Source organism: Chelonia mydas, chromosome 16, assembly GCF_015237465.2.
Source record: "Chelonia mydas isolate rCheMyd1 chromosome 16, rCheMyd1.pri.v2, whole genome shotgun sequence".
NCBI lineage: Eukaryota > Metazoa > Chordata > Testudines > Cheloniidae > Chelonia > Chelonia mydas.
In genome coordinates, this window is record NC_057857.1 from 21,742,293 (window position 1) to 21,757,028 (window position 14,736).

The 14,736-nt window shown below is 42.6% G+C and overlaps 1 protein-coding gene across 6 annotated transcripts in view; it reads left to right on the plus strand.

The window, feature by feature from the left end:
- RABGAP1 (RAB GTPase activating protein 1) overlaps positions 1–13,228 on the plus strand; it is a 123,977-nt gene extending 110,749 nt beyond the window's left edge. For all 6 annotated transcript variants that reach the window (XM_037879933.2, XM_043530784.1, XM_037879935.2 and 3 more), the window contains 5 exons: positions 4,621–4,725; positions 5,254–5,337; positions 6,256–6,327; positions 9,307–9,504; positions 11,584–13,228. In XM_037879933.2, the coding sequence (XP_037735861.1) occupies positions 4,621–4,725; positions 5,254–5,337; positions 6,256–6,327; positions 9,307–9,504; positions 11,584–11,706 (582 nt within the window). In that variant the 3' untranslated portion in view covers positions 11,707–13,228. The remainder of the gene's footprint in view (positions 1–4,620; positions 4,726–5,253; positions 5,338–6,255; positions 6,328–9,306; positions 9,505–11,583) is intronic.
- The last annotated feature ends 1,508 nt before the right edge of the window (positions 13,229–14,736 follow it).

The following is a 14,736-nucleotide window of genomic DNA, read 5'->3' on the forward strand; positions in this document are numbered from 1 at the left end:
TTCCCTCTGCTCTTGGGTGCAGTAATGCAAAACTTCATTTCTATTTACTCCTCTCATTTAATTCTTAATGTCTCATTGCGGGTGTCCATAGATGGATCATGCTCTTACAATTACTTTGTAAACCTGCATTTTCCACGTATGAGACTGATAAATCTCTCATTATTTCTTTACCTTGGGATGTTTTTCCATTTATCTTTTGCCTTCAGGCCTATGGATTGCTTATACATTTATAACGGAAAGCCTACTACCGTGGCCAGGATCCTGTCAGGTCTCACAAGTTAAGCAGGGGCAGGTTTGGCCATTTATTGAATTGGAGACCTTTAAAGGACATTCAACAAGTGGTGGTGTTGATGTAAGCACGATTCTTCTTTCCAAGTCAGTACTAGATGATTATCCCAGCATGGCACTAGGCTGCACTATGCTGCTGAAGGTCCCATCTGAAGGATACCTAAAACTGAGGCTCTGACACCCATGGTCATGAAAAGAGCCTAAGGTCATTTGAGGAAGAGAAGAGGTATTGGCTCCTTCATGGAGCCAAATTCCTACTTGGAAAGTTGCATTCTGACTTCCTAGATATCCCCTGGCGTGTAAATCGGCAGTGTTGTTCTTCCCCTCATGTTGTGTAGTGTAACTGGTGCAAGATGGCGTCTGTGTTTGCCACAGACGTGGCTGAGCAATTGCTGTATGTATAGACTGTAAAACCCATCTTGGTCTTGCAGGATGCAGGTGCTTCTCGCTCTTTATTGTTTTTGCCACTATGTTGGATAAGAGACAGTATGTAGCTGGAGTCTAGAAAGCCCATTTTCTGACCCTTCGTGAAATTATGGTGGCTTCTGTATTCTGACTTCCTGGCAGTCGTTTAGTCTGTGTATATCGTTTCACTGTCAGCAAAGCACTTAAGAACCCCTAAGTCCCTTTGACTTTCAATGGGACTTAGACTCTTAAGTCTCTTAGGTGCTTTTCAAAATTTCATCCTGTGTGTGTTTTGGCTTGCTGAAGTCTGCCAATATGGATTGAATTTATTATGACTCTTCCCTTCCCCCTGTCCCCCAGTGTATTTGCAGTCACATAGGTCATTTCCCATATCAATAGTTTTCTAAAGGCAAATCCACTGGAGGGTACATTCTTGTACTGATCAAGTATTTACGTGTGTGTTAAGATGAGAGAATACCCTTGATGCTAAAAATTAACATCTTCAAAGATTCTTATAAAACTCAGTTGTCTTCTTGTTCCATGTTCATTTTGCACAGGTGCTTCGATTCCAGTTGTGTTACTTGAATTTTTCTTTGCTGTCTCTTCCCTTCGTGTCATATTTAGATAATCACATTGGGGATGTTTTGCGAGGATATACTTTTCCAGAAACACAGAAGGACTGAAACACTGCCTTAGACAGCACACGTGGTAGGGCAAAATGACCTGGCATTTCTGCTGCTGCCTCTGAACTGACGTAGATATTATCAATCCACCTGGAAATATGTGGGAAAGAGAGAGAGTGCTTGTGTCATACCATTCTCATTCTGTATGAAGATACATGCATTTGTGAATCCCAGTGGAAGCTGGCTTTTGGAATTTGTATAAACCAGGATTTGACCGACTTTAAAGTGTTTCAGCTTAGCAACCTAAGTGAAGTAAGGATTCCCACTCTTTACTGGGAAAGTTTCTTCAGGAAAAATATTAGAAGTTCTTACTGTTTCACAGTGAGAATTTATGCCAGTGGATGAATGTTTTCTAGTGTTATGAAAACCTGCTATAAATATGAGTAATAAATTCCATTACCCTTTTGTTCTGGGCAGGGACTTCACAAAATACCAGTATGTTAACCTTGTTACATTCCCTTTTCCATTTCAGCAAAGACATAATAGAGGAATATGAGGACAGCTGAGCAGTTGTGTTCAAAGGATGGGCCCCAACATAAAATGCACTGAAGGGATCATCTTTTGTTGCATTTGATATTCACTAGTAACTCCCTTGTGACCACTTGAACCCATATGAGACTTAGCTGTGCTCTAATGTTGACTTGATTATACAAAGCAGAATTAAGCCAAACCTCTGAGGTAGCCCATTGGATTTTGTTATAATCTGTCCATCCTCCAAAAATGGCTAAATGAAGTTGACAGAATTGCCCTTGAGGGGACTTACGTGATTTGATCCTAAACTCTAGGACCCTGGATTTTTTTAAACTCAGGATTAATTCTTCTAATTGGGCCCTGAGATCATGTTCCATTTCAACTAGTCAGCTGACCTGGAAGAAAAGTACTAAAAGACATTGTGTAATACACCTTTTCTGATACCTTAAAGGCACATTTGCAATCTCTAAGCCTAGATTGATCAAAGCAAAGAGTGGAAATTAAGCAGCTTCCTTCATTTCCTGTATACTAGCCCAGAAATTAAGCTTCAGTCTTCTTTTGTTGGAGTCAGATATCCAGTTTTCTTCAACTTCAAAACAATTAGGAGCCAATGGATATCGACAAGTCAGTCTCTTAGGATTGTGCCCCTATTTTTAAGGATCATCAAAACTTTAGTGGACTAAAATTCATGTTGTGATTTTCTTTCTTTGAAAGGGATTGAGACAGTTGCTTTCTGAAGTCTTTAAACCTTTTGAGTTATTGATCATATATATATATATATATATATATATATATATATATATATATATATATATAAAAAATTAGTAAATCTATCTGAGGCCTGAGTTATTGTATTTAAACAGCAACGCTGGAAAAGACACATACCTTTGCAATAATGTTATTGAGTGATTTATCTTATGTGATTTTTTTTAAATCAACCTAAGGAGCTTTTCAAGGCTGTTGTCAGTTCTGGTCTTTTCCAGTTTAATTTATCCTTCGTATTTTTACGTCCCCAAAATGTATTTATCAAGCTCAGACTCATCATCATAGTAGATTTCGGAAGGAAAGTGAAGAAATATGTTCTGTCTTACCTGATCAGAAAGATGAGTTAATGTACAGCTATGGTGAAGTGGTTTGGCATAGTACCGCACTGGTCCCTTGCGCTCAGATAGAAGGGAACTCAGTACCTTCTTCATGGGAGCAGGGAGTACTGTACTCGAAGATCATTTCAGTCTTCTGTTTGACGTTCACACTGGGGGAAGGGGTCGCTCAGTGGTTTGAGTATTGGCCTGCTAAACCCAGGGTTGTGAGTTCAATCCTTGAGGGGGCCATTTAGGGATCTGGGGCAAAAATTGGGGATTGGTCCTGCTTTGAGCAGGGGGTTGGACTAGATGACCTCCTGAGGTCCCTTCCAACCTTCATATTCTATGATTTTCTGCCTGAGTATTGAGTACTTAGTAGAGAGGATTTTCATTGGACTGTTCTCATTTGCTTGTGTTAGATGCTGTTTTTAATACAAACTCTTCTGGGTGGCTTAAGAAATGAGGGGAGTAACTGCCTTCATGGGCAGGTGTCATGTCTATTTTGATTTGGTGAAGCTCTCCTGGGGCTTTCTCAATGAATGTATTCCCACCACAGCTTGGACATTTGCAAAGTGAACATGAGATTTGGATTGTTAAAGTATTTTATTATAGATCTTCTTTCAAATAGTTATTTGTTCTATGTCTTCCATTGTCCTTTAGTTTACTATTCTGGTCCCAGGCCCAAGTGAAAAGGGAGTAATTATTTCTCTAATTGGATTTCTTCCTGGGAGCAATCATTCAGATGCTGACTTTGCTGAGGCTGGTCACTGAAATTAAAGAAGAGCTTTTGGAGGGAGGGTTATCTATGCAGAACAGAGACGCCACACTGACTCCCAGTCTTCTACACTAACCACTATTAGCTATTTGTGAAGCATGTGCAGTGTGCCTGGCAGTACGTAGGACATGAAAGAACACGTTATATGGCCCAGAAAGCTAAATCATTAAGGACTTTCTCCTTCTCACTCTCCCACCCCCCAAAAATGATTAATTTTTGCCTTTATATTGATGCAATTAAGCATCTGTCAGGTGCTATTTCCACCTTCATAAGAATAAGACTACAGGACTTGTCCATTCACTCACATTAGGAGACCAGTTGTGGTTTACTGAGTTTTGTTGGTTATCAAGTGAATAGATGCAAATAAAAAGTCTCCCAATGTATTTTGCTCATGTATTTTAGCAAAGGTAATTTCGTTTTAATTTTCACCTGCATAGTTTACACAGACTCTCAAAATATACTAGGAACAGTCACAGAGTCTTTGTAATAAGGTCTTGGTTTTGCGGTGTTTCTTCTGTTAAATGATGGTTGAGAAGTGGGGATCAGGGTCTCCTGTGAGAGTGGTCAGGGTGGGGAGTGCTACTGAGGTCTGCTTGATGGGAATAAGGATAATTATGCAGCAGGCATGCAGTTTCCAGGGGAACTCTTTTTTCATATCGAAGCTGTACGAAGCACCAAAAACGACAGATAATAAATTTGTTCTTGTGATGATCTGATATCAAAAATGGTCCCTTTATCTCCTTTGATGGTACTTGTAATGAAAACGAAGAGTGTAGAATGAGGCTGCTGCCTTGGGAGAGTCCTGTGGGTCTGGTGTGCCATTGGATGCCAAGAAGCATAGGCACAATGGCACATACAGTTCTTTAGTGATGGGAAATCCTGTGCTTGATGTTCTGCTCTATGGTGTGTGTTTCAGGCAGAGGAAAAGGCGGATGCGCTGAATAAGGAATTGCTAATGACCAAACAGAAGTTAATTGATGCAGAAGAAGAAAAAAGGCGACTAGAAGAGGAGTCTGCTCAGGTTATGGGCGTTTCTGTTGCTTTCACGTTTCTGTACAGCATGGAAATTAAGAAAACGAGATCTGTATAGGAAGGGCTTATCGTTCCAAGTTATCCTTGTGCCTTCGTGCAGTGTAAAAAGCATAGAGAAACAGTGTTCAGCGTCCCTTTGAAAGCTGTTGCTTACTGTAATTTAATATTTAACTAACTTGGAAGCATGGATGCATGCAGACAGTGTTACTACAGATGGAAGCAACATAGGGTTCAAACTGTCACCATTTACCCCAGTGAATTCCTCGTACATATCCTGCCACAAACAAACCCAATTTTCCTGATAGGCCTGTCCATCAGTGTCTCAAACTAGCTTCATAGCTAGACCCTAGATTGCAGTGGGGCTGGACTAGCCCATTGGTCCTCAGAGGTAGAAAGGCTGGTCATCTCTGAAGGGTTATGAGTTAGAGGAGTGAAGGTGGGTTGTCTTCTGCAGATGCTGTCAGATTATTTTTTAAGGTATTGTAAATATGTAACCTTTCTCTTTATTTTACTGCAGCTGAAGGAAATGTGTCGTAGGGAATTAGACAAGGCAGAGTCAGAGATTAAAAAGAACAGCTCTATTATTGGTGACTATAAGCAGGTAAGTGCAGCTTGGATAGGGATTGGACAGACTGCTCTCACATGCCAGGGAATTCTCTGGGATTTAGGATTTATTTTCCAGACATCCCCATATAAAGTACAATATTTGCCATGCATTTTCTGGGACTTCTGAGGTATTTAAGTGGATTAGCTGTGGTGGTTTTTATGCTTTTTTGGCTGAGATCACGATGTTCTATTTATCTCTGTCTTAAATCTTTATAAGGTGCCAATTACCCATCGTATCCATTATGAAGGGTATAAAGTTATTTGAATGGGCTATGGTCTTGCAATCTGAAGGCTTGGCTGTTCACTTCACTCCAAAAATTTTCTCCCCCATCTTCCCTTCTCCCACCAAATGGTGATGATAAAGAAGCCCTTTAGCTTGATTCAGCCTTATGATACTGTTTCAGAATGTTAGGTTTGGATTCACAATCCTGCAGTGCATGGTATCCAATCCATAGCTCAATTTACTAGGAATTTAGCCTCAAGTTATCCTTAGGCTGCATCAAACAAACCTCAAGGGGTAGGTGTGGCTAGCCACACCCACTGTCATGGTTGTTGACTTGATTCTCAAGGCAATGGAAGGAACTGTGCTTCCTCTCAGTTTGTCTTGACTCCCCCCAGAGAGGCTGAACTATGAACTTACTTGCTTAAAGAGCACCTTTGGCTACAGCTTTAGAGGCACATATGTAACTCCATGCATTACTGCATGTATGTTGTGTGACTGCAGTGAAAAACCCTGCTGTAATGCCTATGTGCCCGCAGCAGGGTCCAGGTTGTTTTAGAAACCTTGACTCTGAATTTCCTGACTCTTCTGGGGCCCTTAAAATCTCCACTTCAATGCTGCTGTAGCACAGGAGTTTGGTTTTAATATTTATTAAGGAACCTGCTGCGTGGTAACAGAATTTTGCTTTGTTAGATTTGCTCCCAGCTGAGCGAGCGACTGGAGAAGCAACAAACAGCAAATAAAGCTGAAATTGAGAAAATACGGGTAAGGGGATGCATGTTACCAGGATCTTCACTGTTTAAACATTATTGGCCTAACGAATCAGTGCATTTATGATCTTTTTAAAAATTTTTTAAAGAATTAGCTAGAGTGATATGTTGCACTGAGTACCTTCCACGTTTCGCTGTTGGCACAAGTACCGATTAAATAAATGGCACCTACAGCATTCTTTGGGGCAATCAGTTTCCAGCTCCCCCTACCATACCATCCTGTAACATGCTGTTACTGCTCAATACCTGATGTCAGTTGTCATGAGGGATTTCTTGCTGTAGCAGGAGAAGGCACCACCAGCCTGCTTTGACCATAATGTAACATTCAGGGAATGCAGAAATAATTATGCCAAGAAGAGTTTTACCAACAACAAACTGTCCCTTGAACTCTGTGCTTAGTACCGTCACCCTGTGCAGCCAATGGTCCTGTGGTCATCCGACTATTCAGTGTGTGTTTGGTCTGCCTTGCCCGTTAGTTTTAGTGTTTTGTTTGCCTTGTGTCTGTCAAATCTAATCCATAGGGAGTTTCCACAGAGAATTTTTCCCCTTGATAAAGCTGATTGCATTTCAGCACAGATCAGAAGGTACAATCATTTTTCTGTCAGATTCACGGCTCTTTGTGAAATCTCTTGAAATATCTATTTAGCCCTGGACACTGCATATTACCTGCTACTGTAATGTGAACAATACTTTGGATTTCCATAATGCTTTCAGCTGAGGATCTCAAAGCACTTTGGACATTTTAAGCTTCATAAATTCCTGTTATGTAGATAATACTCCTGGGGGAATTCTGTGCCACTGCACAGGCACAGAATTTCTGCTCCTCGCAGATTTCTTTGCTTCCCTGCAGAAAAATGACTTTCTGAAAGGGAAGCAAAGGGAAGCTGCAAGAGCAGTCACATGCCCCTCCCCAGCAGCACAGGTGCATCGTTTCAGGCGCCTGGAGCAGCCGGCAAAGAGGTAAATCACTGTGGGAGAGGGTGGTGCTAGGGATGCCCCAGCTGGGGCCCAGTCAAACCCACCCCCATACATCTGGACCCCTACCAAGCCTCACCCCCTTGCATCTAGCAACCCACCGAGCCTGGACTGTGCTGAGCCCCCACATCTGGGGCTGGGGATGCCCTAGTTGGGGGCTCCTGCCCTGTGCTGGGCTCAGCTGCTAGTCCCAGCTGGGCTGGGGGTTGGGGAGGAGTAGTGCACTTCCCCTGCATGGAGTAGCCAGGGCCAGACCCACCCCCGGAAACCTCCCCCAGCTGCAGGAAGCTCCACCCCTACTTCCTGCCCCCATCGCGTCTCAGCCACGGGGGAAGGAGTCATTGCTTACCTATCTGCCCAACCCCCATGCATCCAGACCCTACTGCCATGCCTCATCACCCCACATCCAGAACTACCCCCCCCCCGAAAACATCCGCCCCACCGAGCATGGCCCTCCCTGATGAGCCCTCTGCATCCAGACCCTTCATCCCTGCACCGAGACCACCCCCCAGTGAGCCCCCTGCATTCGAACCCCCACCTAATGAGCCCCATCCCTCATGCATCTGGACCACCCCAATAAGCCCCCTGCACTTGGACCCCCACCCACTGAGCCCCAACAAGCTGCACCTGGACCCTCACGCCACTGAGCCCCACTCCCTCAGCACCCAGACACTCTGGTGAACACCCCATACCCAGACCCCTCCTGCCAAGCCACGTCCCCCCCACACCAAGACCTCCCTGCCAAGCCCCAACCAACTTCACCTGGACTCCCTGCAGAGTCCCTTTGCCCCTGCATCCAGAAACCCCCCAAGGAGCCCCTGTGCATCCAGACCACACCTGGACCCCCCCCCCCACTAAGTTGCCCCACACACAACACTTTCACCCCACACCTGGATCTCTCTCTCCCCCCCCGCCCCCCCCCCCCCCCACACATTAAGCACCTCCACACTGGATCCTGCCCACACCTGGTGCGCCTGTTTTCTGGGGCAGGACTTGCCCTTGTGCTGTGTCAGGGTCAGACTCCGCTGAGTCCATGTTTCTGGGTGGAGGTGTGGGGAGCTGCTGGGTGATCTCCCATCTCCGTGCAGCCAGTGGCCTGTACACCCCACTACCATGCTGGAACTTTCACATTTATTTATGGACAAAATTTGCAGAATTTTTCAGAATTTTAAAATATTGTGTACAGATTTTTACTTTTTTTTGCTGCAGAATTCCTTCAGGAGTAAGATAAGCGTCAATCCCCCCATTTGTAGAATGGGCCTCTGAAGTTGAGGCATAGAATGGCTAAGCGATTTGTTCAGGATCACACAGTACATCAGTGGCAGAGCTGGGAGTAGATCTCTGATTCCCTGGTTCTTAGTGCCTGCTCAATTGCATCTTACTTCTTATCCTGAACCTGATCTTTATGTTGGTGGGAGGAGTTATACCACGGAGACCTTTCCAGTGGGGATGGAGGTTGAGTATAGAGTGCTCCTGCTGCTTTAAAAGTGATGGACTAACAAATTTGTTAGTCTCTAAGGTGCCACAAGTACTCCTTTTCTTTTTGCGAATACAGACTAACACAGCTGCTACTCTGAAACCTGTTTAAAAGTAATGTGTGTGTTACAAAACACTTCACAGAAAACCCCACTCGGTGAACCTGGCCTGAGTTGGGTGCTTTCTGTTAGCACTGACATCTTTCTCAGAAAGATCTATACAGCTGTGGTGTGGTAGTGCCCATTCTTCATCCATGGCAATGGTATGAGTAAATCTGTAGTTTACAAACCACAGCAGGAATGGGGATGTATGGGTGACAAGCTCTTATTTGCCTGCTTTGCCTGCTATTTTGTCTACCCACACAGGTGAATAAAGGGAGTTGCCTAAATGTGTGTGGGTCATTGACTCTCCACCCACCCCCCTCACTCCTGTCCTACTACTCCAGTGCAGGGGCAGGAAATGTCTCTGGTACGTTTACCAGCATCCTTAACAGAAATGCAAAGTCAGATGTTTTTGATTTTAGCAAAAAGTGGATGACTGTGAACACTGCCGAGAGTTCTTCAATAAAGAAGGACGTGTGAAGGTCGCCAGCTCTGCCAAGGAGGCTTCTGATGAGGACACGGATGAGGAAAAGGAGAGTCTGAAAAACCAGCTGAGAGAAATGGAGCTTGAGCTGGCCCAAACCAAACTGCAGTTAGTCGAAGCAGAATGTAAAATACAGGTAATACTCGGGGGTTATTTGTTACTCAGCAGAGCTGCCCTATATTTGTAGAAAAATGTATTTCAAATGGGGAGACTAGAGCAGATACTGTTGGCTGAAACTGTAACCTGCTATTTCCTGTGTGGGAGATTTAACAAAACATTTAGTGTGGAAAACGCAGCTGATGCAGATAAAATAATTAAAATCATATGAGCCCCTTTTTGCCTGTTGTCACAAAATCCAGACATCTGCCCAGTTGCTTCTTAGCCCTTTCAGGCTGATCTGATGTGACTGCCTGGGTGGGGAAAGTAAACCCCTTGCTTCCTTTTTTAACTCTGACCAAGTGATGAATCATATATTCTTCCTTTATTGTACAATACTGTAGTTGCTGATAGAACGAATACCATATGACAGATGTTGGTCATGTTGCTTAACACGCTACTGAAGGCTTTCAGATACTATTGCGATGAATGCTTTAGTTGCCACAGGGATGCTGTTCAATGGCCATTTGATTTAAATCTGAAGGGATCAAAATTAAAGCACGGAGGGAAAAAAACCCATTAATATAACCCTAAATAGAAGTGGTTTTATAGAAGCTGCATTTAACAAAGAATGTGGCTTAGACTTTAGCTACCTTGCTCTTCATTCTTGATTATCATGGATTTTTAGCAGTCAGAAATACAAGATTCCTGTAGACCCTGCACTGGCTCAGTGGGGATGATTGTTTCCCTCCGTGTATTCTCCAGTTCTTTGTCCAGTCTGTTTTCAAATGTACCAAGCAAGAAGGCTTCCACTGCTTCCCTTGAGAATCTGTTCCATGGTTTAACGGTGAGGAAAGTCTTCCTGATGTTTAGCCTAAATTTTATTTTGCTCATTTTTCTGCCCATGAACCAACCAAAATTCCTCTCCCTCCTTTGCGTTTATGCATTTCCAGTATGTAGAGCCCTACCAAATTCACGGTCCATTTTGTTCAATTTCATGGTCATAGGATTTTTAAAATTGTAAATTTCATGATTTCAGCTATTTAAATCTGAAATTTCACAGGGTTGTAATTGTAGGGGTCCTGACCCAAAAAAGGAATGGGGGTGGGGGTCAGAAGGTTATTGTGTGTGGGGTGGGGGTTGCAGTACTGCTACCCTTACTTCTGTGCAACAGCACTGCCTTCGGAGCTGGGCAGCTGGAGAGCAGCGGCTGCTGGCTGGGAGCCCAGCTCTGAAGGCAGAGCCACCGCCAGCAGCACTGCAGAAGTAAGGATGGCCTGGTATGGTATTGCCACCCTTACTTCTGCACTGCTGCTGGAGGGGGGCTGCCTTCAGAGCTGGGCGCCAGGCCAACAGTCACACTCTCTAGCCACCCAGCTCTGAAGTCAATGCAAAAGTAAGGGTGGCAATACTGTGACCCTCCCCCCCCCAAATGAAAGTGGTGACCCCCCTGCAACTCCCTTTTGGGTCGGGACCCCCAATTTGAGAAATGCTGGTCTGCCCCATGAAATCTGTATGGGATAGGGTAAAAGCACACAAAAGACCAGATTTCACAGGGGGAAATCAGATTTCACAGTCCGTGACACATTTTTCATGGCTGTGAATTTGGTAGGGCGCTACCTATACGTGTAATCTCTTCCAATACATGTCCCTCATTCTTAGCTCAGCAAATCTAGACATACGAGTTTATACTAACTTTTCTTTTGCAGAGTGCACATAGAATTGATTAAAACCAAAGGGCTAGGGGTTATGTTTGGGGCAATTATTGGGTTTTAGGTTATTTTTTGTGATTTCAGAGCACTTTTTGCCAAAAATTAGTAAGGAAAAATCCAGTTCCTGGAGGGAGAATTCCTCACTCATTCATTGTCTGCGGTGAATTAGAGTGTGTGAATGCACTAATAAGAAACCTGGAGGAGTCTGCATGGCAATGACACAAGAATCACTAAAAAGTGCATTCAGATAGAAGATCTGCATGCTGTACTGATGGTTTTATACATAGAAAAGCTCTTCAGAAGCAAAAGTTGCCAACAGACTAGAGAATTCCTGGTTCCCTCTGAGCCTTATAGAAACCATTTTGTACTAGACAGCAGATCACAGGTGTTGACGCTTCTCTTTGCAGGATCTGGAGCACCATTTGGGCCTGGCGCTGAACGAGGTACAAGCAGCAAAGAAGACTTGGTTCAATAGAACGATAAGTTCTATAAAAACAGTGACTGGTGTCCAAGGGAAAGAGACTTGTTGAAAAGCAAAACTCCGTCAAACACAGTTTTCTTAAACACAATACCTTTTGTTGCCTTCCGTGGCCAGATGTTTAAATCTGTGACATGTGAGAGGACCAGAATGTACATAAAATTAGAAACACAGCATGTCAGGATTTCAATAGGTCAGTGATAAAGTGGATGGAAACACAAAAAGAGGCTTTATTGCTAGACACGGGATCTTCATACTACTGATATTTAACAGGTGATGTAGCTAGATTGACGCTCTTCAGAGAAACACTCCATTCTGCGGTCTGGCTGGAGGCTTTTCACAGACTAGGTACGAGAACTTACCAAATCCTAATTGTTAAGTTTACATACAATAGATTTTTTTACAGTTAGAATATTTTTTAATATTTTATTTGAAAAGAAAGTGTCACTAACAAAGAAAATGACTCTTAGCAAGAACTACATCAGTGCCAGAAAGCAGTCCCCAAAGGTAGGATTTGGAGAGAAGGAGGTGGTAGGCTTTGCTTTGTGAAGGGGGATGGTTTCAGAGTTCTGGTTGGAGCAACCCCATTTTGTTTTAATACATACCCTATCCATCGCTCTGTGTTCGCCATTTCTTTCTGTGTTACTAATCAATTCTATGCAACTTTGGGTTTTTTAGCATGGGCTGCCAAATGAATTCACAAGCTGAGGTAGGGAGGCTTGTCGGAGAGGTGGATAAGAATAATCAGAGTTCTTGGCAAATTCTGTTTTACTTCTGTGTCATATATTTTGAGCCACATGCATTGAACAGCGTTTCAATCCTCACACCAGGACTGCTAATGTGTACTAATTATGTGAATATTTGACATTTAATTCTTTGTTTTTTACCCGGCTGTAGTCTTCTGTGAAGTTCTGTGAGAGCTTCCAGGATTTAGTTTTGCACATAGGTATGAATGAGACAAAGAAACAATAAACTGAGATATTTAAGAGGCAAAAATCACTGCGTGAGTGTAGCAGCGAGCGTCTATTGCTGTGTGTCCTAACTGTCTTTCCTAGTAAAACATTCAGAGGTTCTGTAGGTCATTTTTCCATGCTCAGTGCAGTTGCACTAATAGGTGCTAAACGTGCTTGGATTTCGCCTCCTCTGGATTGTCCTGAAGTTCTCACCAGAAAGCTGTAGAATGGAGGTTTTGCACCTTGTAATTTTTTTAATTTATAATGGTTTGTGTTATGCTGAAGTATCTATTGCATCAGTGGATAAATTTTGTGTGCAGTGTGAGTATAAGCTGGTTACAATAAGAGGCACTGGTTTGTATATAAAGATATTTGGTTTATTTTGTATTCCTACCTTTTTCTTGTTTACTGTACTAATGCTAGCTGATGTAATCTGCGATTATGGGGTATAACATGCTATGCTTAAGCCTCTTTTGTTAACGGCATACATTATCTTTTATTGTTTAATACCAAAAAATACTGTAGCATCATCAATATTAGATGTGTGGACATGGTGGTAGGATAGTTGCTAGTGTGTATACTTCATGAATTGAAATATAACCTAGTAAAATTGTATTACTATTTTGTTGTTTCATTTCATTTTAACAGTGAATTAAATATTTTGCAATAAAAAAACAGTTTTCTTCTTAAAACACAGTTTTAGCATCTGCAGACTCCCCAAGGTCAAAATCATTAATACACAAAGGACATGTAAAAGATACTGGATCTTCCTGGTGTGGCAGAAGGCCCATCTATATTGTAAAAGTATGGCTCTGCTCTGAAAAGTGACTATAAAAATGGTCTCCTGGGGTCTGAATATTTTTCTTATCAAATGTGCTCAGTTTACAAGTAAAATGTTTTTTCTGTCACCCCTCCAAATTCCACTTGTATCTGAGAAACAGACTTATGTTCTCTGGTTTGTACATCATCACCAGTAACAAGAAGTCTTGGGCCAAATTCTACTTATGCTATCTTCACTAGGGGATGCCCACTCATAACGGAGGACAAAATTTAACTGCAACTGGATGACTGTATGAATTAGATCACAGTACATCTCAGGCTCGCACAGCTGTTTGTTCTGCAGAAATAGCAGAAGTAAACGTATTTTTGTCACTGAAGTGAGTAAAGGCAAACTCTGAAAGCACGCCTAATCTAGAAAGGTATTCCATAGCAACTTTTCTGACAGTAGCCGTGCTTTCCGGGAGTAACATGGTGAGGTTCTTAACCATGTGCAGACTTTGCTGCTTTCTGTTTCACAGAAATGCCTTTCTGAATGAATTCGGGTCTGCAATTTATCAATAATTATCAGTGTAATTTGGATAAGGTTTGAAGGTAACCAGTAAAAATTTCCTCTCATACTCCCACCTTCCAAGTGAGAGGAAAATAATGTAACTTCTCCCATCCCTTCAAGAAAAGGTTAAAAAATAACTGACTAGTCAGGAAAAAACTTTGCTGTATTGCTCCAGGTAATTATTGCATCAGGGATTGCATGAAACAGATACTACTCGTTTTTGTATGAACACAGGAAAACCTGCACAATGGGTACACGAAGCTCCTCACACATTTCCCACGACACATTTTACGGGACAGGCACATTTTCCAATCACACTGATATATTTTAAAATTGAATGTGGGAATATTACCCAATTCCCAGTGCAGTCCTGAATCCATTCTCATGCAAAATATCCACAGCCTTTCGAAGACTTGGGTCCCACGCTGAGATCCAAATTTTCTGGCACTAGGTTAAATATAAAATATGACAAGAAAGCAGATTGTTTTTAGGACTTAGGGAAGCTGGATGCACACGCCTACAAGGTGGTGGGAACAAGTGAACCAAAGAAGAAACATTTTAATCTTCATTTGCCAGAGCTTCTGCAATGAAAATGACTTTACAGACCTGCAGTAGTAAAAGCAGTGAGAATAGTAATTTTTGTGGCTTTAATGAGCTGTTTATTACCTGCTGAATGGGGAATCCCCTCTGCCCTATTCACCTCAGTCTCTCAGCTAGTTTTGTGCATTAAATGTAAAATAAGTTCAACTCTTCTGCTTCTTATGTAAGAATCTCATGTACTCCATATATGAGCCTCTTA